We start from the raw sequence: 24,133 nt of genomic DNA on the forward strand, positions 1-24,133 counted from the left end.
CCCCCCAGTGGAGAGGGCCTGGGCGTCAGAAGGGAAAAGCAGCTCACTCCTGTAGTCGTGGCAGTGGAGGGTGGAAAGAAAGACCCCTGCTGTGCTGCCCTCATCAAATGAGGCTGCCATCTTCTGAAACATGGGATCGATCTGAGCACAAACACGGAACCCAAGGTTACGGTATGGAGCCAAGGAAACGAACTCCACTCACTGGGCCTGCTCCTCACGGCTGCACACAGCGGACTGAAACATCTCTGCACTTGCTCTCACTGACCAGGTGAAAGCCCATCCCAGCAGATGCCAGTTCAAAAGAGGCTGCACGTGATCAGAAGAGACATACACCGCTCAAGTACACAGCCCATGGTCACGGGCTTATAATGCATCCACCTGCTTGCTGAAACCTAGATAGTGATCTTCCACTGGTCAGTCCATAAGTTACCATTATTAAAAAGCCATCTCTATAGGAATGCTATCAGAACAAATTCTGCTGACTGAAAAAGCCTGGGTGATGGATCTGTCCACAAGATTTTATTATTACTCTGACCAAAAACAGTCAAAGATTTGAAAGAACACGACCAAGAGATCCGGGTAAAGGATAAGCAGAGTCTGCCAAGCTAGTCAGCCCCAGCCTGAGAGGGAGTAGAGCTTCCCTCCAACCTGCTTTCTCCTTATAACAATAGGAAAGGCCAGTGTAAGACTTAGCACCAGTAAGAAAGTGTTTGGTAAACAGAATTTCCAACCATATTGTTGAGTCCAACTTTTCACTATAGAACCAGAAGAAACAAAAGCAAGAATGATAGCTAAATAAATATTCAGATTATGAGAGAAGGAGGAAAAACAAGGAGAACTGGAGAAGGGTGGGTGGGAAGGATTTCATGGCTCTCCTTCAGATGCGTCCAGTACGTCACCATGGGTGACGCACTTGGCCATCATTGCCTCACTAATGCAAAACCCGTGTGTGTGGTAGGGGGGAGAGGGCAGTGCAACATGCCTTTACAGCTTGACAGAGTGAGACCCACAGCCTTCTCCTGACCACAGCTAAGAACAGGATCTGGACTTCCACCTCCAAATCTGGTGCCACCCACGGTCAGTGCAGACACACAGATGAAAACAGACACATGCTGTACCCAGAGTGCCTGCCACCCCTTCCCCCTCCCACCCCTCCACATGGTCCTCTGCCAACATAGGCTAGAACTGCCAGACAGCCCAGGGAAGCACTGCCCCATTACTTAGAGTGAGCCAGGCCTATCCACTCAGCCTCTCCATAGCCATCTGCATGAGACCGCTGGGACTCAGCGCATTACTGCCCTTTAGTTTATTTATGAGGTACACATGAAGGACCCAAGACACCAGGAGTGTATGTCCTCATGCTGACACCCCGTCTCTGCTTCCTCCCAACAGTTGATCTTTCCCCCAGAGCCTCTACATAGTAATCAGCAAAACTCTCTCCAGCTCCCACTTCTTTCCTGACGGTTCCTGTCACCTCCTTGCTCTTACTCATCCATTCTCAATAGGGCCATAACACGCTCAAGGGGCTGAATACTGGTTCTTGAAGGAGAGTGAACGAAATCTTAGGAAGTATAGTAATTTGTGGTTCTCCAAGCCTCAACCCTGACAAAATCTTATTCCTTAATAATTAATTTCAAGGAAGAGGAGTAGGAACAGAATATCTAAAAAGGCTTTGAAGGACAGGTGGCAATGACGGAGGCTGCGGGCACTGTTCTAAGGAGACAAGGTGGCCGCCCAAGGACATCACCTCCCCTGCAGTCCTCTCTAGCGAGGCTGTTTCCTTCCCATACCCTCAAACCATGGCCTGCAGGCAGGATCGGTGATTTCCCCCGCTCCTCGTGGCAGCTCCCAGACTATTTTTCCCAATTCTTAAAACCCTCAGCTGTGAACACTGTCGTACTTCACCACCATCTGCCTATCTGTGTTGCTACCGCCCCCTTCTCAGATGTTGATATTAGCTCTGGGCTCCTTACTCTCCTCTAACTTCGCTGCTGTTGCAGGTTTTGAATCTCAACATCGATATGTTGATCCGTTCTCAATAGCCTCTCCCTCAATGGTCTTGAGCTTCATCCCAAGACCCCAGACTCAGAGACCGAGTATGACACTACCCCTCCTCTGCTGTTCACTCTCTCCCTATTCTCTGCATTGCATCATTGCAGTGACTGCAACCTCTCCATACGCTCAATCTTAAGTGCCTCCGACAATCCCCTCCTTTCCAGCATGCAGCCCAGTGTCTCTGACATCAACAAGTCTGCCCCCTCCAGGCCTGATGCCTGCTGATTGTGACTTCACACTGTCCTTCACTCCCCGCTCTGGACTCAGCTTCCTTAAGCAGTGACTGATCGCTCCCAGGCACATGATCTTAACTCTAGTCCCTCTTCGTAGCTGCGTCACATTCACCAAGCCAAACATACCTTCATCATTAGACTCAACTTCCTGCCTGCTCCGCACTTCACCCGCAGTTAATTATGGTGCAGAAAGACAGGAAGTCATGCTGACCCCACGCACATGCACTCGATCCCGCCCCCTGCCGTCCGTGGCCTCCTCTTCTCTTGTGCTCCAGGACAGAACTCTGGCATCTTTTCTTCATCACCAATAATTCCTTCCCCGCTAGGTTGTTGCCATTGACAAATCTGCTGTTAATTCTCCCATTTAAAACAAAAACAAAACCAGAAACACCTCTAGACCTCACTTTCCCTTCCATTTGCTATCTCATTACTGTTCCAATTCACAAAACTCTTCAAAATGACAGCCTATACTCAGTCTATTTGTTTCCTCCCATTTGTTATGAAAATTTTCAAGCCTACAAACTGTTGGAATAGTAACCTGACCCTCCATGTAGCTTTCACCTAGGATCTCCAGTTGGTAGCATTTTGCATATGTGCTTCCTCCCACCACCCCAACCAGAACTTTCTTGAAAATAGATCATGACACTTTACCCCGCTTCCAATTAGTAAGCTACTGCCCCTCTGCTCCAAACCCGCCTTCCATTCTCTCTTGGATGCCGTGTCTGGGGCCACATTTTGGCTTTGCTGGCAGCTCGCTGTTGGGCTCCATCACTGGGGCACAAGAGGGAGGCTGCAGGGCTGAGAGAAGGGACTGGTCCTTCGGCAGCTGTCCTCTTCCTGTGTCACCCAGCACTGCTTCTTCACCCCGGGTTTGGCAGGGCCTATCTGCAGCAGTAGCTCAATTCAATCTGCACTTTTCCTCACGTGCACAGAACCAGCCTCACTGTGTGCCCCTCTGAGACAGAGCACCAACTGGCACACCCTCCTCAGGTCTGGGTGCCGGGCCCACAAGCCCGTCCTCTGCACTTGGGGATGCCAGCACAGCCAAGCAGTACCCTTTCCTTGGAGGTCTGAGTTTCTGCCCCTCAGGGCTCCCTCAAGTTCACCAGTGGCCCAGATTGCCACGGCTGTTGTGGCTGATCACTCCCTCCTCCGAGACGCTCACTGGGATGCCATGCTCCTGGTTTTCCTCCTGCCGACGGGGTGTGCATCTTCGCATCCCCGGGCTTGGTTCTTTTCCCACATACTCTTTCCCTTGGTGGTCAAGTCCAGCCTCGTGACCTTACTTACCATTTACAAATGTTGTGTAGGTAGAAGAAAGAAGTAATCTAGTCCACTGTTGGAGGGAGTGTAAACTGGTACAACTCTTTTTCAGGGCAGTGGAAATTCCGTTTCAGAATCCTCATAGATACGCTCCCAGAAGAGTGCAAAATAATATGTATAAGAATGTTCTTGGAAATACTGATTTTTAACAACAAAATTAAAAAAAAAAAAATTGTGACAACACCTGTTAGTTTCAAATTCACTGTGCTAGTTATAAATGAGGCCCTAGTAGCATTCCTCTAAGCAGATGTCCTTAGGACTGGCCAGGTGGTTGGCTGCCTAGAGCAAGGACTCCGGAGCCAGACCACTTAGCTTCACATCCTGGCCTACTGACCAGTCATCTTGGCCAAGGCTTAACAGCCGTGCACCTTGACCACCTCTTCATAAAATGTAACAAGGATGTTGTGAGGGTTAAGTGAATTGACACGGGCCACAGGCTTAAGGTAGCACAGGGAGCCTAGCAAGTACACGATGTCAGTTATGCCACTGCTGCTGCATGTACTAGGAAAGTAAATAAATGGTGTAATCGATCAGATTTCTTGGTAACTTGCCATCCTTCTCCTACTTAGTCATTCTGAAACGCTGAGGGAGAGCAGGGACTTGCCCCCTTCGGTCTTCTTTGCAAGGCTAGAGGACGACACTGCAGAGACCAGCTGAATATTTTACTTCCTTGAGGCCTAACCAAGCACAAACTGGCAAGACATGCTCAGCCCAAACCCTAAATGAGTCAGAGACCACACTGAGCACGGCTCCTCACCTCACTTTTCCGGTCTGCCTCGGAGATGTTGAGGTTGTTTATATTCTGCTCGATGGTTTTGTGTGAGTGCTTCTTCTTTGGCTTTGGAGCCTTTTTGGTTGTTCCTGGTTCAGTCACACTTTTGTCTATAGAAGGAATAAGACCGTGAGGACTGCGCTGGAGTATGCAACTGAACTTGCTGATTCAAGTTCCTCAATACTCTCAAGTGATTGTGACTTAAATATGTACTATTCTCTCCAGCAACAGGCCCATCTGAGCTGCAGCTGATGGAGAAACCAAACTACTTGATTAAGCATTTGGCTTCTAACCGAAGTCAATTTCCAAAGATCCCCAAAATGTAGTGTTTGAGTATCTTATCATAGACACTGCTGAAAATGTCTATGTCTTCACCAGAATGAGATAATTCTTTCTTGTGACTTCATTCAGTGTACTACTCAAAGAATAACCAATTGGCTATGCCCTTTAAAAAGCCCTCACCTTCATTGGATCCCCACTTGTGTACCTGTGCCATGGCTCTCTGCCTCTTCCGGAGATGGCACATCTTTTCCCAGTCCCCCGAGGACTCTGTACACGTCGGCGTGGACAGCATCCACCCGCACAGCATAGATCTTGGTGCTGGCATCCAGAGTGCCTGCAGCCACCTGGTCAGACAAGCAGAGCTATACTCATGGGGATGCATAAAAAAGAACTGCTGAGCAGGCAAAACACAGAAACACAAAACACAGAAAATACTTACTTGCCTTCAAGAAAAAAATGGCATAGTTCCCTAAGACTGACAAGAAATAGAAGGGACAACAGAAAGATAGCTTGTGCCCATTTTGTCAGTTTAAGAAGGAGGGTAAAATGGCTAATAAAATGTCCTACACACAGAAGACGCTGAAGCATCTGTAGAATTCCGTGTCTGTGCTGTGCTGCCTGTCACTCAGCCGCTCAGGGTCAGGAGGGAGTAGGCGCCTATCTCACCTTAAAGTTGGTCAGTTCAGTGTCCTTCTGTCTAAGAATCTCCGACATGAAATCAATCAAGTGCAAGCCAAAAGCATTCTTGGTAGTGATTTTCTAGAAAGAGAAAATTGCAGAAAGGTTTGTTATTTATAGCCCAGGCTCATGTAAATGATGCTACCCTGATAGAGGAAGCTCAGTTTTTAAACAGGGATAGCCCTCATCTCACCATGGGTATTTCTTCCCATAAACGCAGGGGGACACAGCTAAATTCATACATGTCCCTCCTCATTCTCAAGGTCTAGAGAGTGACAGCACACAATCCCTGGGTGCTGACTATGTACAGGCCCCGTCCTAAGCACCACATACGGAGGGACTCTGTCAGCCTCAGAACAACTTGATGAGGCAGGCACTATTCTTACTCTCGTTTTACAGAAGACTCTGCGGTAGAGTGGCTGGGTGATTCGCCATACAGCTTGTAAGTGGCAGAGACAAGATTCCAGCTCAAGCTAGCTTTAAAACTTACAATTAGCTCTACACTCTACTATCTGTCCTCTCCAGGACTCACACTGGGAACCCCGAAGCCATGTCGACACACTGGCAGATGATCTGTCAAGAGGCACACCAAAGGTCTATAAAAAACAGTAAAGCTACACTGAAAATGCTAGCCTTAGGAAGAGTCGTTGAAGGATACGCGCAGTTATCGTCCATCACACAGGCTAGATTTCCTTTGCCGAATTCACACTGAGAAGCCAGCTGATACTCACATTCTCAGTGGATAGTTTGATGCAGGTGGAGTAATGTTCTGTAATCTGTGTGTTTGTAAACTTAGGAATTGTAGCTGAAAAGTCCCCATTCCTAAATGAAAACAAAAACCAAAAATTCTGGCAAGGATCCATGAAACTGTAACTTTCCAAAATCAAGCCCCAGAATCCATGAGGTAGTGTGGCAATGCCAGACTCCATGGCTCCCTCCCAGACCCCATGCTAGGGGCACACTCACCGGCTGGAGGGGGAGGCCAGCAGGCGGGGTGAGTCTGTGCTGAGCTGCAGGTCGAAGGCCCGAGAGCGCCTGCGCTGCAGACGTTCCCGCTCATCGTCATTCTGAGGGAGGTCTTCAAGAACTGGGGTGCCAGGTGTGTTGAAGGGGGCCTTCCGGGGCGGGGGCATGGAGAACACCCTTTTTGACGGCGAGGAGGCACTGTGCGGGTGTCCACGGGTCTCTGAAGAAGAGTTACTCATTGTGATAGAACAAAACACTTGCTCAAGAACTGTCAACAGGATGTTTCCCAGATCTAAAGGGGGCTTGGGCCACCATGTGGAGAAGTTCACTACGTGTTTCCCACCATGATTGCAGCCAACTCTAATGGTCTATGGCTAGAAACTATACAGTTTGGGCTTCTTGGAGACTACTGGGTTTCTGGTGCTCCCTTGCCCATCCAGGACAAATGTCCACTGTCATTAACCTAAAGCACCATTGGAATATAAAGGTGGGTGACAGAAAGTTGCTGCCTCCGATGAGCTCACAAACTACAGAACAACAAACACACAGACCCAGGCTCCTGGGCAAGACAGAGAAAAGATCAGGGTGAGGCGTGGGCTGTCAAGTCAGGCAGGCTAGGTTCTAATTCCAGCCGCGTGCAGAGCAGAAACAACACAGGTGTGTAAAATCAGCAGAATGTGCCAAAGAATCACTCATGGATTACTTGTTAACTGCAAAGAGAAAAACGGTTTTTGCAACGAAATATCTAGCAGTTATAGTGAGTATAAGCTGTTTATTAACTGTCTTGGCCTTTCAATGTCTCCATGTGTTTGAACATTTTCATGGTGAGCAGTTAGAAAATAGATGGCGTGCTAGATGGAGATAAAATGCAGCCTGGAAGGGGGACAGGAAGGCTGGGGAGTGCAGGTGGTGGCCAGTGGAAACATGGTGGTCAGGAGAGGCTTCAGGAAGGGGGCTTCAGAATCAAGATCGCAGCTACTCGGGGGAAGCTCACGGAAGCAGAGGGAACAGCAAGCACAGAGGCAGGGATGCACCTGGGTTGTCAGAGAGGACTCGTGGCTGAAGTGGAGTGAGAGGGCTGGGGCAGGCTCTCCAGGGCCTGGTAGAGCAGGGACTCCAACGAGTCAAGATCAGGGAAAGACAGTTGGCTGGGGCACAGAGCCTCACTAACTCACCACTGCAGAGACTGGCTTTCGGGTGGAGTGAGAAGGGAAGTGACTGGACAGTGGTGAGAAGAGGAATAAAGTGACCTAACTTATGCTTTTAGAAGATCCCAATGGCTATTGTAATGAAAATAGACAAGGGGAGAAGTAACGAGCAGGAAGACCCACTGAGAGGCAGCTACCGACAGCCAGAGATGCTGCAACCCTCATCTCCCGGTGTAATCAGTGGTTCTTATCAAGGGAGGCAGGAGGGTCAGGACCAGAGAAGGAGACGTGGGGACAGAAGAGGCTGGAGTGATGGGAGGGAGGGATCACAAGTAGGTGGCTCTGGGAGCTGAAAAGACAAAGAAACAGATTCCAGGAAGCCTCCAGGACTAACGCTGCCCTGCTGACACCTTGATTTTAGACTTGACTCCAGAACCATGAGAGAACACACTGGTGTAATTTTAAAACACCTCTTCATCCATCCTCCTTTTCACCACGTCCAATCAATTCCCCCTTCACTCCACATAAAGGACATGATGGTGGCTCAGACCAGAGAGGTGATAATGGAGGTGGTAAGAAGTGGCCAGACACTGGATGTAGTTTCCTGATCTCCTGAGAGATTACATGTGAGCATGAGAGAAAACAGAAGAGTCAAGGATGACTCCAAAGTTACCCAGAACAACCGAGGAACAGAGTGGCCATGACCTGAGATGGACATTGCGGGTGGGGAGGGAGCGAGGCCGGCTGTCTGGATACGCTGGGCTTTGGAAGCTGAGTCATCATCCCGCTGTGGTACATGGCAGATATGTCGGCCTAGAGTTTGGGGAAAGTCCTAGGCTGGACACATAAGTTTGGATGCCATGAGCATATAGAGGGTATTCAAAGCCATAAGAATAGATGAGAACTGCAAATAAATGAGCACAGATAGTGAAGTGCAGAAGGCTGAGTCCTAGAATACTTCAAAAGTTTAAAGGAAAGAATTAGGAACCAGCAACAAGATGGGGAATGTGTAGCTAGCCAAGTAGGGAGGAAACCTACAAGTCCGGTGAGAAACATTTCAGGGAGGAAGGAGTATGACTATCAAATGCAGCTGACAGGTCAAATCAGATCAAGGCTCAGAACTGACCACTGGACTTAGCCACCTAAGAGTGACGGAGGATTTTGACAGTAGCAGTTTTTCTAGATTAGCAGGGAGAAGACGAGAAGTCAAACGAACTGAGATTCCATAAAAGATGGGAGAAGAGAAACTGGACACAGCAAGCAAAGAAAAAGGAATCATCTGTAAATGGAAGGAGAGAGATGAGGGGAGGCAGTTGACAGGGAAATAAGGTTAAGAAAGTAATTTTAAGATAGAAAAGACCCCAGCTTGGTAGAATGAATGAAGCAAAGAGATTGTATTAGTTTCCTATTGATGCTGCAACAAATTATCACAAATTTGGTGTTTTAAAACAACATAAGCGTATTCTCTTGCAGTTATGGAGTCAAGTCTAAAATCAAGCTGTCAGCAGGGTTGCAACCGTCCTGGAGGCTTTCAGGAAGAATATGTTTCTTTGCCTTTTCAGCTTCCAGAAGCAGCCTACTTTCCTTGGCTGTGGTCCCTCCCCACCATCATTCCAGCCTCTTTTTTTTTTTTATCCTCAAGTTTCTTTCTCTGGCCCTGACCCTCCCGCCTAAGAACCATTGTGATAATACTGGGCCCATCTAGATAATTCAGAATAATCTCCCCATCTCAAATCCATAATCACATCCATAAAGTCCCTTTTACCATGTAAGATAACACTCACAGGTTCCAGACATCTTTTTTTGGGGGGGCGGGGGGAGGCGGGGAGGCATTATTCACAGAGATTCTGCAGAAGAAAGGATAGAAGCTGCTGAACAATGTATTCATTGTTCCTTTGCTGAAAGCACAGAGCCAATGCACAGCAACAAGAGGGCAGAGAACACAGGCACAGATGCAGGTAGGGAGCAGGTGAGATGGTGGACTGTGGATGTTCTCTTTTTTATTTATTTTTTATTTTTTTTAGGCGAGGCAAGCCTTGGTTGACCTCACAGATTGCAAGGACCTTGTCAGTTTACGACCCCTTATTTTTTATTTTTTTATGCCTACAATATCTAGTCTTCCTAGGTGGTCTGTCCAAGTACTAACCAGGCCTGACCCTGCTTAGCTTCCGCGATCAGACAGGATTGGGCTTGTTCAGGGTGGCATGGCCATAAACCTGGATGTTCTCTTTTGATTGCTTTTCTTTTCATAGTAAAATAGGAAGCAAGTAAAACCCTGAAACTCTACAGCTAAGGATGAGGGCTGGGGAGGGGATTTCAGGGGAGAAAGGAAGTATGAAATATTCATCCAGGGGAAGAGTGGGTAAGCCAGGGAATATGGCATAACTGCCAGGCAGGTTTCGGTCCCCTTGACCATCAGGTGCTCTGGGCAGAGCAGGCGGAGGTGGAATTTAGCGGGGCTGTGAGTTCGTCAAGTGTAAGGAATCAAGAGGACAGGGGTTGCAGGTGTATGAGGGAGGGGTTACACTGACCCACCATGGCCTGTAAGCGGAGCACAGAGGGTGCAAGGTCATGAGATGGGAGGGGCAGGAAAGAGTATAGGTCTGCAGAGTCGAAAGATTGTTGGAGCTGGAGAATGAGAGGGAGTGAACTGGAAAGATAGGAGTGGAACTGAGAGTGGGGCCTTAAAACTGAGATGACAGTGGAGCAGCTATCGATAATGACATGGCCTAGGTATGACTATGGTAGTGTGTGTGGTGGCCTATTATAGTTGGGAGAAACAAGATCATTGGAAGAGACAGATGAGGAAACCAAAAGACCTTGGAGGAATGTTTCCAGATTTAAGAATCGGAAGGTTTGAGCAAGTATACGCCCTAAGTGTTTGCTTCTTCATCCTCCAAATGAGAATAAGAATGTGCATTTCAACTGGCTCAGAACTAGTGATATGAAAAAAAATACATATGCACAATATAACACATATTTTATAGGAACATATTAAAAAATAGTGATACATACTAAACACTAATATGGTTCCCCATGTGAGGGGAAGGAAAAAGGAGTGGGGAACGGGGATAAAAGAACTAAAAATACGAGAACTTCGCATGTTCCCCTCATAGCTTCCTAAAGCTGAAAATCATTAACATAACTCTCAGCTGAGGTAAAAAAGAAAAAAAAAGAAAGAAAGTAAAAATAGAAAGGAGAGAGGCAAGAGACAGTTTTAGAGACTGAATCAAAAGGACTTGTGACTATTTGGATGTGGGTGCTGCAAGGTAAGGAAAGGAGCTGGACCTTGGGAGAAGAGACCTGAACAGAAACAGGAAGCACCAACAGAGGAACTTGTTTAAGAGGGAGGCTAAAGATGAGAATCAAAGAATGCTTCGATTCTGGAGGATAAGATGGGATCTCCTTTTTTCTCATTTCCTTGACAGCATACATTCGTACATTCAACAGACCAGACGGTTATCGAGCTCGGAAATGCTTGTTGCATCCACTTCCTCACTTCCTACTCATTTTTAGCTCCCTCTGTTCTGGCTCACATCCCCACCACCTTATGAAAACTGCCTTATCACGACCACCCACAACTTCCATGTTGCCAAATCCAGTGGCCACTTTTCAGGCCTTGTCTCTCTTAACATTTGACAGTATGTGAAACAGTTGACAGCCTCTTGCTTCTTGAAACACTCTTGGCTCATATACCACTCTCTTCTGAGTTTTTCCAGCTCTTCCTTCTATTAGGTCCTGAGTGTTTTCTCTGCAGGCTTTTCCTAGCGTTCTCACCTGTTCCCATGGTTTTACGATTTGCGATGATGATGCCCAAATCTCTCAGTCCAAGAGCCACTTCCCTGAGTGGTAAACTTTTATCTAAATGTTTATTGACCCCTCCACCTATCTCTCTGGTAAGTCATTTATCATGTCTGAAATGTAACTCTGAAGTCCCCAAACATTTTACAAAGACCTACAAAGGCCCTGCCCACCTAAGCGATATCGCTATTTAGTCATGATGTCCTGTCCTAGCCTAAGACAGGCTCCCTGCTTGACCTTTTTAGGACACTTTCTCCTCTGCCTGGGACATCCTTCGGTTTCTGCTCTAGTCTTCCCTGAATTCCTAATCTAAAGGGGCTCCACTCTGTTATTCTTAGTCACAACACTCAGTCTCATCTGTAAATTATTTCGTTTGTTTATTGTGTCTCCCCAACTGGAATACAAGCTTCAACAGGCCAGGATCTTACCTGTTTTGTCCTTTACTGTATCTCTACATCTGACAGATAGTTTGGCCCAAAGGGAGCACTCAATACTTGTTGAATAAATGTAAAAATAAATGCATGCGTTTTAAGCATACAGCGGTAACCACAACGCTTTCATGGCCCTGGACTAATGTGCCTTCTAGAAAACCACTGTTTTAACGAGTCACGGGGCATGTGGAGGAATCCAGGAAAAAAGGAGTCCCACCTCCGCCCGCGAACAGAGGCGCCGCCCGCCGAGACCGCGTCCCAATTGGCCGCGCGTACCGCCGGCCCTCCCCTCCCCCCGCACCAGGCTCCGGACCGGCAGAGAGCAGGGCCAACGACAGGTCGAGAACTGCACATCTGCTCAGGCCCGCCCGTCAGCCCTGTCCGTGGGACCCTCGCCTCGCCCCGGACCCTCCCCGCTGCGCCTCCGCCCGCCCAGCTCACCTGGGCAAGGAGGTCCCATCTTATCCTCCACGTCTCTGCAGCTGACTTTAAATCGCGCGCCGAGACGCCAGATCGCTTAACGGCCTCGCGTACGTCACAAGTGGGCGGAGCCGGCGATGCGCCTGCGCAGACCTCCCGGTCCTCTGCGCGAACGGGGCGACGGGGGCAGCGCGGAAGTGAGGCGTCCGGAAACCAGGTCTTGGGGCTCAAGTCCTGTGGTGGATTGAAGGAGGTCCGTGGAACCCTTGGGGTGGTATGAAACGCCCTCCTTTCGAGTGCTAGACGCAGAGCTGGGGCCTCAGCGTGGAGCAGACCTGGCGAGGGCTCTGCTTTCACAGGATGGGCTTGCGGATGGGAGAGGCAGGTTACCAGGAAACAGGTTAATTTCCGTGTGCTGTGACGGCAGCACAACGCCAAGGAGGTTAGGGACAGGTGTGGGACGCTGCTGACCGGGAGCCGACCCCACCATGAGCGGTGCAGACAGGGGAGGACAGGTGCAAAATGTGTGTACATTTTTAAAAATGAAGGCCATCGTTTTTATTCAAATTCTTACGAAAAGCTTCCTGGCTTTCTCCCGCTCCTTCAAAAAAGCAAAGGTTAAGGTCGGAAGTGAGGCGAGTGCAAGGTGCCGCCTATCCCTCCGTTCAGCTTCATCTGGTCCCAAGAATTGTACTAGGAGTGAGAGGGCCCGGGCGGGATGTCTAACTATCCCTAGAACAACTCGTAATTATAACACATGTCTGGCGTTTTATAGTGTTACTTCTCAAGGGTACTATTGGCATTCAGGGACTCCTGCCCTCCGTGTAGGCCTGTTCAGCATCCCTGACGCTGCCCACTAAATGCCATCAGTGTCCCTTGGTCATTTTGGCAACCAGAAAACTACTCTTCGTGGAAAACCACTTTTTAAGCCTACTTGTTTTATTGTGTGAACTTGTTCTCCCAGTCACCTTCAGATCTTTAGCGTAAGGCAGTTTGGGATAGAGGAAAGAATACGGGGTTATAGTGTTGGGCTCAGCGAATGCTACCAGCCAACTAGGAACGAAAATCAGCACCCTGGAGCCATCGTGGACGCCTCCCTCTCCCTCACTCTCCACACACAATCTATTGCTGAGCTCTTTTTACTTATGTGGGAGCTATAAAAAATTCTTTCCTTTACACCTAAGTTTTTGTAGCTGGGCTAATACTCTAACAGAGACGGAATAACAGGAGAAAATCAAATTATTAATGCATGCACTTGGGAATTCATATAAGCATGAAAATTCCAAAGACTGAGGTAACATTGGTAATATTTTTGGACAAAAGAGAAAGGGGGAGGGGCTGGTAATAGATTTCAGAAGCGAGAATGGACTACTTACAGGTAGTTGAGGAAGAGCAGAACATACATTGCAGGAAAATTCTTGCCAGGCAACTCAAACAATGGGACAAGAGGTTTTTAGCTAACTGGCTTGGAGTCTACCTGACTAATACTAGGATGAAAATTCCTCAGGGGATTAAGCCAAGGCTCCCTTCCTAAAGCAAGTTTTTCTATCTGAATTTCTTAGGCAAGAAGTGGGGCGGGGGCAAAGGTTCTTTGAGTCTTATTTCTTAATAAACAGCTTAAAACCAGTATCCAAAAAAGCAGCTTCAGGGTGCCAAAATTTTGGTTCCCTGTACTTCCTAAAAATCTCTTCAATCTTACATCTTCTTTTCAGCCATAGCACTTTCTCACTGATTGGCTGCAGACCCACACCTGCCCTTACCCCATTCCTGTTGGGCCCAGGGTGGTGGTGGCTAGTAAAAATCTGACCTGTCCCTTCTCCAAAGTTTAAAACCATTCCAAAGTTCTACGGCTATGGGAACTTCTGCCATGATCTAGAAGGCCCTGCAGGGTCCCATCTCCACAGCCTCTCCACCTCATTTTGTGGCTTGTCCCCCTTGCTCCCTGCCCTCCAGTCGCTTGGGCCTTCTTTCAGACTTGCCTTTGCTGTGCTCACTCCCAGCACAGGGCCTCTGCACATGCCATGTCCTCTGCGTAAGACCCTCTCCATCCTTATCTTCACCCAGTTGGCTCACATCACTTCCTCAGGGAGGCGTCCCCTGATATACTCAAGTGTCCTTAGTAAAACTTGTTACCTGTGCAATTTTATATGCGCTAGGGTGACTATTTCATGGTCTCCAAAGATGAAGCCATGTCTTTGCTCACCATTGTTTCCCCAGCGCCTGGTGCTAACAGAGCGAGCACTTAAATTTGTATTAAATGAGTGACGTTGTAACACAAGTTCAAATGCTGGATTGAGCATCTTCTTTGGGCCTCATTTTCTCCCCCATTTATGAAACAGTGACGAGAATACCCTCTTTCCTTGGGCTTTGTGAGGAATTAGGTAGTAGATGAAACTCCCATGAACACGTGGGCTCAGTGTATGCTAGGGTCCCTGTCATCTCACTCATCCACTCTGCTGTGTGCATGTGAAAGAGTGAGCCTCTTGGGTTCCATGTCTGCACCAACTAAGAGCAGTGGGTTTAGGAGAGCGGTAGGTGGAACAGAATCAGGAGCCTCTGAAGAACTGGCTTGGAACTCCAGGCAGAAGAAGGCTATGAAGTGACCCATTAGGTGAGGCATGAGGCTGTTCGGTGGGTGTAATAGGGCCTCCTGAGCTGACTGGGGCTGTGTGTGCCGGGAAGCAGAGCTGGCTCCACCTCCTGCAACTCTGTGGGCCAGCCCACCAGGTGCAGGCAGGCCATTCACTTCCTGCCCTGAATGCCATTTTTTGTTTTGGGGGTTAGTACTATGGAGGAGGGTGCCAAAAGATTGAATGATTTATCAGTGGTGTGCAAAACTCCATTCCCCTAGCTGTACAAAAATAAAGTAGTTGGGCCCCTCCCCTACTCCTTGTCAACAGAAAAGCCATCCTGGGGCCATTCTCCTTCCTCATTTCACTCCTCACTGAGGTTCTTCTGCTTCCCCAAGGTGAATGCAGATAGCCTTGGTTTAGGTGAAAACAACCATGTTGTCAGCTGGCTACTTAAGCAAGCAAGCTTTTGGCTTCAAATCTGCCCTGACCTTCCAGCCCGGCTGGCTTATATCACAATGTAGTTCATAATATAAACTGCACAGTCGCTGGGGCTCAACAGCACATAGTTGAAATGGCTTTACATTCATTTTGGCCTCTGAGCAAATGCCTTTAATTTTGTATGTAATATGAAATTCCTGACCTCCTAAAGACTGGGCTAAGAACCAACAATTTCTGTCTTCTGGAATTTCCAAACAACATACCACCCTTTATGTTAAAATTAATAGTGCCTTTTGCTTTTCAAAGCACTTTCAGCCCTATGTCTTGTTTGTGCTGGATGGCTCCTAGGACAGGTGGTTTCCTCGAGGCTCTGTCGTTTAATAGCTGTGTGACCCTGGGGAAGTTGTGCACCCTTTCTGTGCCTCAGTTTTGTAATAGGTAAAATGGAGAAGACAAAGCACCCACTGCATCGGGTTCTAGTGTGAGGCTTATATGACTTAGCAGATGTGAAGCATTTAGAACAATGTTCAATGAACACTAATATTTCCTTTACTTTAACTGCTGTTCTATCCTGGGTACCAGCCAGGTATTGTTTTAAAATAAAGCTCAGCTTCCAAAATATCTAGAAGTTTCCACTTTCATTGTAAGAGTATTCCCAGAGCACTACAGCTCTATTCTTCCCATTACCACTTGTTTTCTCTATACCTTCTTATGCCTGCTGCCCCACTGGAGCTGTGCTGACCATTGCCTGTTTTCTTCCTTGCCTCTTACTAAACTAGAAACCCCCAGTCCTAACACATATCACCTTCTCTCTACCTGACAGACTTATGCCCTCTAGAGCTTATGCATGTTGTTTGTAGCCACTAAGATCTTTTAATTTGGCTGACATTTTGGTTTGGGTACCATTAAAATGAGTAACTTAGATGTTTCTTAACATTCTGAATTATCCTTTCCTGGCTACTGGCCATGCTGCTGGGAGATCACAGGGCAAACAGGTTCAAGGTCCACTGAGAAACACCAGGATGTGCTGGGTGAAGCCATCAGGGTAACATGAACTTCTGGGGAACAGGCACGTGAGCATGCTGATCAGCTGTTACTACACAGATTCCAACTGCTACAGAAATTGCTTCCTTTATTGATTTAGAACGAAACACCAGCAAATTATTTTCTAAACAAAAAGCATATGGATGTTTATAAAACACCAAAATCCCACCAGCATGGAACTAACCATCACCGCATCTTAACTTGAAAGCAGTACCGGCAGATATCAGCAGACAACCTGGGAGCACAGCAGTTATTGTGCAGTAGGAGTCTCAAATATCGACTGGCATCAGCATCTCAGACACTTGTAATTTATTTTTGCTGAGGGGAGGGTGTGGATTCTACAACCAAAGCCCTCAAGGCCAGCAACTAGACCACCATGAGGTCAAGCTAAATGTGGGGCCAGCTTCTCCCCAGCAGATCTTCTTGGCATGCAAAATAGAGACAGCATTGGATTTCTAAAACAACCACACCCACAATCATCGTCATATTTCCTAACACTCCTCAGGATGCCCAGGGTTTTAAAGAATGGAAAAATACACCAATCACATTTCCAGAAGCACAACTGTATTTGAACTGACTGCTTCGCAGTCCCTTCCTGTCCAGTCCTGCCAGTGGTCCTCGATTGTGATGACCTTGCCTTGCAAAACTGCAAACATAGTTCAAATAATCCCTTTGTCATCTTTGAAGAAAATACAAAGGCATTGCCAGACAGAAAAAGCACAGCTACACATGGTAGCTAAATCTTTCCATTTAACAAACAAGTGGCTCCTCCCAGAAACACCAGAAACAATTGTTCATCTCAGAACCCCCTCCCCAATTGTCCTTGTTAAGGGTTTTATAATGTTGCTTCTAGGCACAAAGAAGGTCATTAGATGCTGGCTAGTTAATTTTTGCAAATACATTATCTTGATTATCTGACCGGTCACTACTGACTTAAAATCTCTCAGAATCAATGCTAAGAAATTATTTGGATAGTACTGGAATTTTTTTCAGATGCATATAAACAGCTGCATTGTCATGAAAATTGGGCTAAATTAAGAAAACAAAATAAACACCTCTGTTATATCTTCGAACAGTGAAGGTCGTAAAAATTACATCCTAAAATACGAGAAGGAGTGAGTTGGATGGAGGTATCATTTGGTTCTCTTGTTTCCAGTGTTGATACAAAACACAATTTCACAGGCCCCTTGTTCGGTTTCTCAACTCGTTAGCAGCAAGATCCTCCCATAATACCCGTTTCCCTGGGCTCTCTGAGTCACGACAACAACGAAAGTTAGGTCAAAAGGAAAGCCTCTGAAGACCCACCCTAGACTAAGCCCCATGGGGGAGGCGTCTTTGTGATAGCTTCACATGCTCCTTCGAGTGTCATAATCTCCCATAGCCCCTACTCACAAGGTGAGGGTCACATACACCACTGATGTATCTAAAAAATAAACTCTTTTGCAGCCCGAGGAATCAAAAATACCTTCTCCCCCTCTTTAATGGCCTTTACATTAACATGCCCCAGCCAATGGGGTGCAGGGCAGACCTTTCACCCGGGTCAGAAGGCTGTGGAACTCTTCCACTGCCTGTGAATGTGCCATGGGGTTAAGCACCAGGTGTCGGAAGAGGTTGACAGGCTCAGCATTCCGAAATGTCTTGGGGATGGGGATGGTCAGGGGCAAGAAGCTATTACCAATGAGGAAGTGATGGAGGGACCTCTGCTGGAGACCCCGACCCAGGAACCAGAGGATGTCCTGGAGCCGCTGGGAGAGCATGCTGTGCTGCCAGTCTGTGAGCGGCAGCCGCAGCAACAGGTGCATGAGGGCTGTTTTGAAGTGGTAAGAGGTGAGGATGGGACGAGATGCTCCCTGGGGTAGGCTCTGAAGGTCCCGGAGACTTAAGATGATCTGGAGGCATTTGAGGTGACAAGTGTTCTCGGGAGCAAAACGCCCTACAAGCTTCAGAAACAAGTGCTCACAGGCTGCAAAGGACTCAGGCCAGTCCACACTGGTGAGCTGTTCCTGCTCGGAAGCCTGGCTCACCAGGTAGACCAAGGTGTCTTCCCGCTGCACCCCCAGGACCAAGCGGATTGAGAGAAAGCGGCCTGAGCGATAGTCTAGCCTGAGCTTGCAGGACGTGGTGGATGGTGGGAGGCTTAGCTGAAAGTCATACTTGTGGGCCACTAGGGCCCAGGCATTGCCCACCATGTTCCGGAACCACTGTGCAGTCTTGCATGCATCCAAGTGGGACCCGGTACAGAGTGCTGCCTTGATGGAGCTGCTACACTTGCCCAGAAGGGCCGAGTGGTCCCGGTGGTGGTGCACTAGGCAAAGCACGTCCCCTAGAAGCTTCTCGCGCTTACACACACATTCCGACTCCACCAGCACACTGCCACAGCGGTGGCCTAGGGCCGGATCTCTCATCTCCAGCACAAACATAGTGCCCTGCGGGGGGACGATGGGCACCAGGATATCAAATTTCTGGGTCTCGTGGAGAGTACCCCATTTCTCAAAGGCAGCCCCAATGCCCAGGCAGTCCTCCAGCTGCGGGTGAGCCTCCCGGCGGCTGAGCACCCGGCAGGCCTCAATGAGGTCGTCCACGAAGCTCTCCACGAACTCGCACGTGCAGGGAAGGTCACGGACGACGTTCTGGACATAGTGTCTGTAAAACGATTCCAGGGTCTCCTGTGAGGGGAAGTCGGCAAGCCAGTTGTAGGAGGTGATGGGCACCCGCCGGACTTCCTCCTCTGCCTCCTCGTCACTGCTAGAATCAAAGGCTGGCTCGAGCTGCATGTTCTGTCGCAGGAGCTCGAAGATGAGAAAGAGGCAAAAGAGGCCGGCGTTCCACAGGTTTCCCAGCATCCAGCTCAGTGGCCCCTCCTGGCCCTCGGCCTGGAACGGCCACCCCATGTCCTTCTTCCCCAGCACTAACTGGTCGCTGGATGTGTCTCCTCTCCAGAAGTTCTCTGCCTTCTGCTTCTGCTCAGCTGCTCGCTTTCTCTCTTCAAACTCTATCTCTAACTGGCGCATCTCCTCACTCATCCGCTTCTCCAGCTGCCGACTTCTGGCCAGTGTGTCCAGGTCCATCCGGTCACTGACCATCAGGGGGTGGTGGACAACATACATCACTGCCAAGAACAGAAGGCTTATCACAGCCATGGAGGCCTCTGCATCTGGAGAAGTAGGGGTGGGAGTCAGAAGTGGATCTTCGGGGCTCATCTGCTCTCCGGTGCATATTCCCCAGAGCCCTGGAACCCCCAAATCCTGGGAGTCAACTACTCAGGATGAACAGAGAGCTCACAGAGCTGGGGCTGGACAGAGCCAGGGTGGTCTGCCCGGGAGGAGGTTTAGGAGAAAGCGGGGCAGCAGGATATGCCACTCAGTCTCTCTACTGCTTTCCTTCCACATGGCCTGGGTAGTATTTAGGTTTCCAGAGAGTGGACATGGGACTGTTTTCATTCTGGTGTTGGATGGGGAGGGGGTCCCAGTGGTAGGGTGGCCTCACCCGACTCATCAGTCCACCCCAGGCACCAGGCGTGCCTTGCTGACCCCAGAGACTCCCTTCCACGGGCAGGAAGCACTAGTCTGCCTGGGCAACACCTTTCTTCTTGCCAGGCAGTCGGCCCCAGCCCCCATCTGTAGCATCCCTCTTACTCTGTGACTTCATAATTCTCATTTTGCTCACCGGGTGTCATCAGACTGCTCAGCCTCTCCTCCTCCCTCATGCCAACCCCCGGTGGGCACCAGGGAGGCACAGTGCTCCAGCCACTTCTCTGCTGCTTGCTGCTACACACAGGCAGGCAAAGCGGCACTTCTTAGCCCAGGAACCAGTTGCCCAAGGCCACCTGAAGGCGGGCAGTAGTCGGTTCCTCTGCCTCCCCACCCACCGCAGAGGTTGAAGCTGCTGGGCTTACCGAGGTCATGAAGGACCCAGTCGTGTGGGCGCTGAAGCCTGGTGGGGGCCTCTCCTCCCTTTGGAACTTGGCCTTGCTCAGGCTCACTCAATTCCTGTCAAAATTTACAAGGTACCTGGGGCTTTGGCTGAAAAAGAGTGCCTCTCATTCATAACTTCCCCAAATTCAAGGCCCAGAGATCTGGACTCTCGCCCGCCTGCCCACCCTCCCGGGGGTTTTCCCGGGGCCAGGTTCCTCACCGTCGGTGTCAGCAGGAACGCGGTCTTGAAGAGATAGAGCGGCCTGACGGTCCCCGCCTGCTTCCCGGCGGCGTGGAGGCTCCCTGTTCCTCGCCAGGTCCTCCCGCGGGAGTGGCCCCGCTCCCCTCTCTTGGGGAGCACACCATGTCTGTCCTAGTGTCCGGTCGTCTGTGCGCGGCCCGCCACTGAGAACACACCAAACTGCGCGCGGATCCGAGGGCGCCAGCCCAGCATCGCGACTACCGCCGTCCAGGTCCCGCCCAGCTCCGCCGTCCAGGCCGCGCCCAGCGCCACCAGGCCCCGCCCTGAATCATGAGGCCCCGCCCATCGTCCAGGCCCCGCCCGGCCCCGCCGTCCAGGCCGCGCCCAGAGCTACCAGCCCCCTCCCACCTCGCCCAACCACACCCTGCTCATAGCTTGCGGCGCGAGCGGGACTTGGGGATGCAGTGATCTCATCGCGCACACGCGCCCTCCGTCCCGGCCCCAGGGTTTGTGTGCACAGAGCAGGGGCTGCGGCCAAAAACTTAAACGCTGAAGGGCGCTCCTGCTGCAGCTGCTCAGCCCCTCTGGGGTGGCGCCAGGGAGCACTACGCTGGCTTTATCACCTTCACTCCTCTCGGTTCAGCGGGGAATATGCGTAGTGGGAACTTAGGTGTGAGAGTGACGGTGGCATAACTAGGAATTGATTAGGGAAACGGTATTCCCATTTCGGGCTGGCCCTGAGCAAAATGGTGCAGGAGATGAGATGTGTTGTCGGCATCCTTAATGGGCGGCAATCCCAGCCCGCCCCCAGACTCAGGCATCTCGCGGTAACCCCTATTCCTATCGCCGTGGCTCTCACTAAAGGATCACACGGTTCCAAAGACCTGGCTTGAGGCTTTGCTTTCCATTTACTAGCCACATGGGAATAAGAACTCTAACTCTACAAACCTCTGCTGACGCGAGGCTGTATAAGAGAGAACTTTATAAAGTGTGGAGGCAGAACGAGCTTGGGATATACTAAGAAATACCAGCAGAATGGGGTTCCTGAGAAGTATCTGTGGAGTATCAGGATGAGCCCCCGGCTTTCTTTCGTGTCACCCATCCCAGGAGAAAAGAAAGTGGTGACCTCTTGATACTTGCTAAAAGTCCTGCTGAAAGACAAGTTTCAGTTCTCCTTATCCAGTGGCAATGCAGAGGGGACCTCAAACAACTTGGGCCACACTTCCAAAAATGTTATCTTAATCGTGGAGGGGGAAAGACTATTCTGGATGAGGGTAACTGAAGTTTCAAAGTTCCTCTTTATAAACTTGCACAACAAAGAATAGCCTATAGGCTGCCACTAAGCATTAGTACATTCAAGCAGTTGCAATGAAATTCTCTATTTTTAAATTTATGATATGACAATGTCAGGATGAAAAAAAAAAAACCCACACATTTTAGAGTGTGGAAGCCAATGGTATTTAAAGCCGTGTGTTTAAAGATGTATGTATATGGTCAAGTAAGGATTTGTTTCAAAGGTGATTGTCGGATTGGAAGGCATTTGTTAATTCATAGCCTGCAGAGAAATGAACTTGTTAACATGAATTAGAGACCCCAAGCTACAGAACTATTAACCCATTTAAATATCTTACTTTGGTCACAAAAGCCATCACAGTGGTGAGAAGAGTTGCTCAAAGACTTGAGAACGTTGGGAGAAATACCAATAATCAATTTTTTTTTAAAGCAAGTGATTTGGGGTGGTTTTCCTTGGCTTTTGATGAATTGACAGATATTACTGATACAGCCCAGTTGTTGCTGTTTATTCCAGAAGCCAAAGCAGGCTTTGCAGTTACTGAAAAATTAGACGATGAATAATCTGCATAAAACAACCACAGGCAAGAATATTTCAAAGAAGTTGAGGAAACACTAATTCAGTACAACCAGAAATGGAACCGGCTATATACCTGCCAATGTATTGCAACAGATGGTGGTAAAAATGGATGTGGAGCTGGAGTTATTTGACAAAGCTCCACTCCAACCCTATAAGCTATATATGTTCAGCCCTAGGTCAGGAGGCATTTACCATCCAATACACAAGTTACCAAGGGGCCTTGGGTGACTGAACACTCCTCTTTCCCAGCTCCAAGAGTTCAGGCATCCTGAGGGCTTCCTGGACACATTTAAGTTCTTTTGAGTCTTGCTCTCATTTCTCATGTTCCTTAATCCTTGCCCACGGCACCTCCGGCAGGCACACCTCTCCTCTTGCTCCACTTCCTGCCATCACCTCTCAGCTGTACTCCCTGTCTCTGGTCCCCCCCGTCCCCACTCTCCCACCATTCATCTTACCTTCCTAGCTCTGTGAGGAAGCTCCTGTATAGAGGGTCTGAAATAATAAGATGGCCTGCCTTTGAGGCTGGTGAGGCCAAACAAATCAGTTATCTTCTCTGGGCTTGGATTTCTTCATTGGTAAAGTGGATTAGTAGATTTCATAAGGCTTATGGGGATTAAATGAGATAATGTATGCTAAAGTGGTACTTTGCAAATGCTTGCCACATGATATATAATTTTTGCTTAATCTAGATTTGGTCCCCCCAATCAAATAGCTGCTATAAAGCTGCAACAAACCAACCAAACCCCAAACCAGAAACCTGCTATGGTTTCCTATTGCCTCCTAAAGTAAAATCTCTTTATGATGACATTATTTTTTCAAGAGATTGTAAATTATATCTACCTAAATTATATCCCACGGTTCCAGTCTTACATTTGCCCTGCACTCAGCTGAACTGAGCTCTTAACAGTCCCTGAGGCATGCCTCTGTTCTTCACCTTCATGCTTTTGCTTTTTCTGTATTCCCCAGATATCTCCCCCAGTCCCTGCCTCAACTGAAATCACAGCCAACCTTTTACATCAGAGGGTCTCATGTGGGAAGTGACTTCTCCGATCGCCTCAGATGCCCCCTTGTGGCACTGACTGCATTCTGCTTTTTAAATTGCAGTCATTTGTATGTTTTATTTCTTCTGCAAGACTGAAATTTCTCAAGGGTTCTAATTGCATCTTGCTTTTCTCTGAGTTCCCAAAAGTGCTCATGGAGTTTTGTGTACATGTGAATATTTGAGAGGTGACTAAATGAAGTGACAGGTCTTCAGGTACGGAAATAATAGTTCCAGGAGCCTGGGCAACCCTATTCCAGGTCTGGGGCCAGGGAGTATTAAATTCTGAAGGCTATCCTTGGAGAGAGGCAGCATACTGGAGCATATCGGATTAGCATGAAAGCTAGGCCCAACTTGGCCACTAATGTCCCCCAAGGGCCTGTGCCTGTCAGAGTACTCTCAGGTCCCTCAGCTTCCTGGGCATAATGCTGTTAAATTTTTTTAAAAATAACTTTATTGAGATCTAATTTATATACCATACAATTCTTCCACTTAAAATGTACAGTTCAGTGATTTCTTAATCTGTATTCAGAATTATGCATCAATCACTACAGTCTAACTTTAGAACATTTTCATCACCCCAGTAAGAAAACTTGTTCCCATTAATAGTCATTCCTCATTCTTCCTCTCCAAGATTCCTGCCTCCAACTGTAATATTTCACTTTTCTATAGATTTGCCTATTTTTCACACTTCATATAAATGGAATCATACACTGTGTGGTCTTTGGTGATTGGCTTCTTTCATTTGTTAAATTAAATGAAGAAGCCATTATACTGAGGTGGTTCTAATACCTTGGCAGCCTATGTAAGCAAACCAAACCTGAGCCTGGAAGTGCCTCAAGGACTTTAAGAAATCAAAACCTAAGGACAGTGAACCACAGAGAGCCTGCTTGCTAGTCTTTTCCAAGTAAGGTAAAAGCCTAAGCTATAGCCCCAAAACTAAT

General features: G+C 48.5%; 2 protein-coding genes across 5 annotated transcripts in view; both read right to left on the minus strand.

Moving 5' to 3' along the window:
• The window catches only part of NCAPH (non-SMC condensin I complex subunit H), a 26,180-nt gene extending 13,893 nt beyond the window's left edge, over window positions 1-12,287 (minus strand). The window contains exons 1-7 of the mRNA XM_011382004.2: window positions 12,131-12,287; window positions 6,310-6,529; window positions 6,075-6,165; window positions 5,332-5,424; window positions 4,871-5,009; window positions 4,369-4,493; window positions 6-141 (exon numbers count right to left, since the gene is read on the minus strand). Of these exons, the coding sequence (XP_011380306.2) occupies window positions 6-141; window positions 4,369-4,493; window positions 4,871-5,009; window positions 5,332-5,424; window positions 6,075-6,165; window positions 6,310-6,529; window positions 12,131-12,149 (823 nt within the window). The 5' untranslated portion in view covers window positions 12,150-12,287. The remainder of the gene's footprint in view (window positions 1-5; window positions 142-4,368; window positions 4,494-4,870; window positions 5,010-5,331; window positions 5,425-6,074; window positions 6,166-6,309; window positions 6,530-12,130) is intronic.
• Window positions 12,288-16,232: 3,945 nt separating this feature from the next.
• On the minus strand, window positions 16,233-20,569 carry ITPRIPL1 (ITPRIP like 1). 4 transcript variants are annotated; one of them, XM_023524294.1, is made up of 3 exons: window positions 20,299-20,439; window positions 20,060-20,186; window positions 16,233-19,273 (listed from the first exon to the last, which is right to left on the minus strand). In XM_023524294.1, exon 3 carries the CDS (start codon window positions 19,269-19,271, stop codon window positions 17,658-17,660), a length of 1,614 nt encoding a protein of 537 aa, XP_023380062.1. In that variant the 5' UTR covers window positions 19,272-19,273; window positions 20,060-20,186; window positions 20,299-20,439; the 3' UTR covers window positions 16,233-17,657. The 4 variants fall into 4 exon arrangements, with proteins under 4 accessions (XP_023380062.1, XP_011380307.1, XP_011380309.1 ...); XM_011382005.2 differs by having other exon boundaries at window positions 16,233-19,318; XM_011382007.2 differs by having other exon boundaries at window positions 17,609-19,318; window positions 20,060-20,153; window positions 20,299-20,451.
• Window positions 20,570-24,133: the final 3,564 nt, after the last annotated feature.

Source organism: Pteropus vampyrus, unplaced genomic scaffold (genome assembly GCF_000151845.1).
Source record: "Pteropus vampyrus isolate Shadow unplaced genomic scaffold, Pvam_2.0 Scaffold461, whole genome shotgun sequence".
Taxonomy (NCBI): domain Eukaryota; kingdom Metazoa; phylum Chordata; class Mammalia; order Chiroptera; family Pteropodidae; genus Pteropus; species Pteropus vampyrus.

What these genes read in the sequence shown, in the direction of transcription:
- ITPRIPL1 (XM_011382005.2), bottom strand. Translation starts at nt 19,304, where the DNA reads ATGGCTGTGATAAGCCTTCTGTTCTTGGCAGTGATGTATGTTGTCCAC.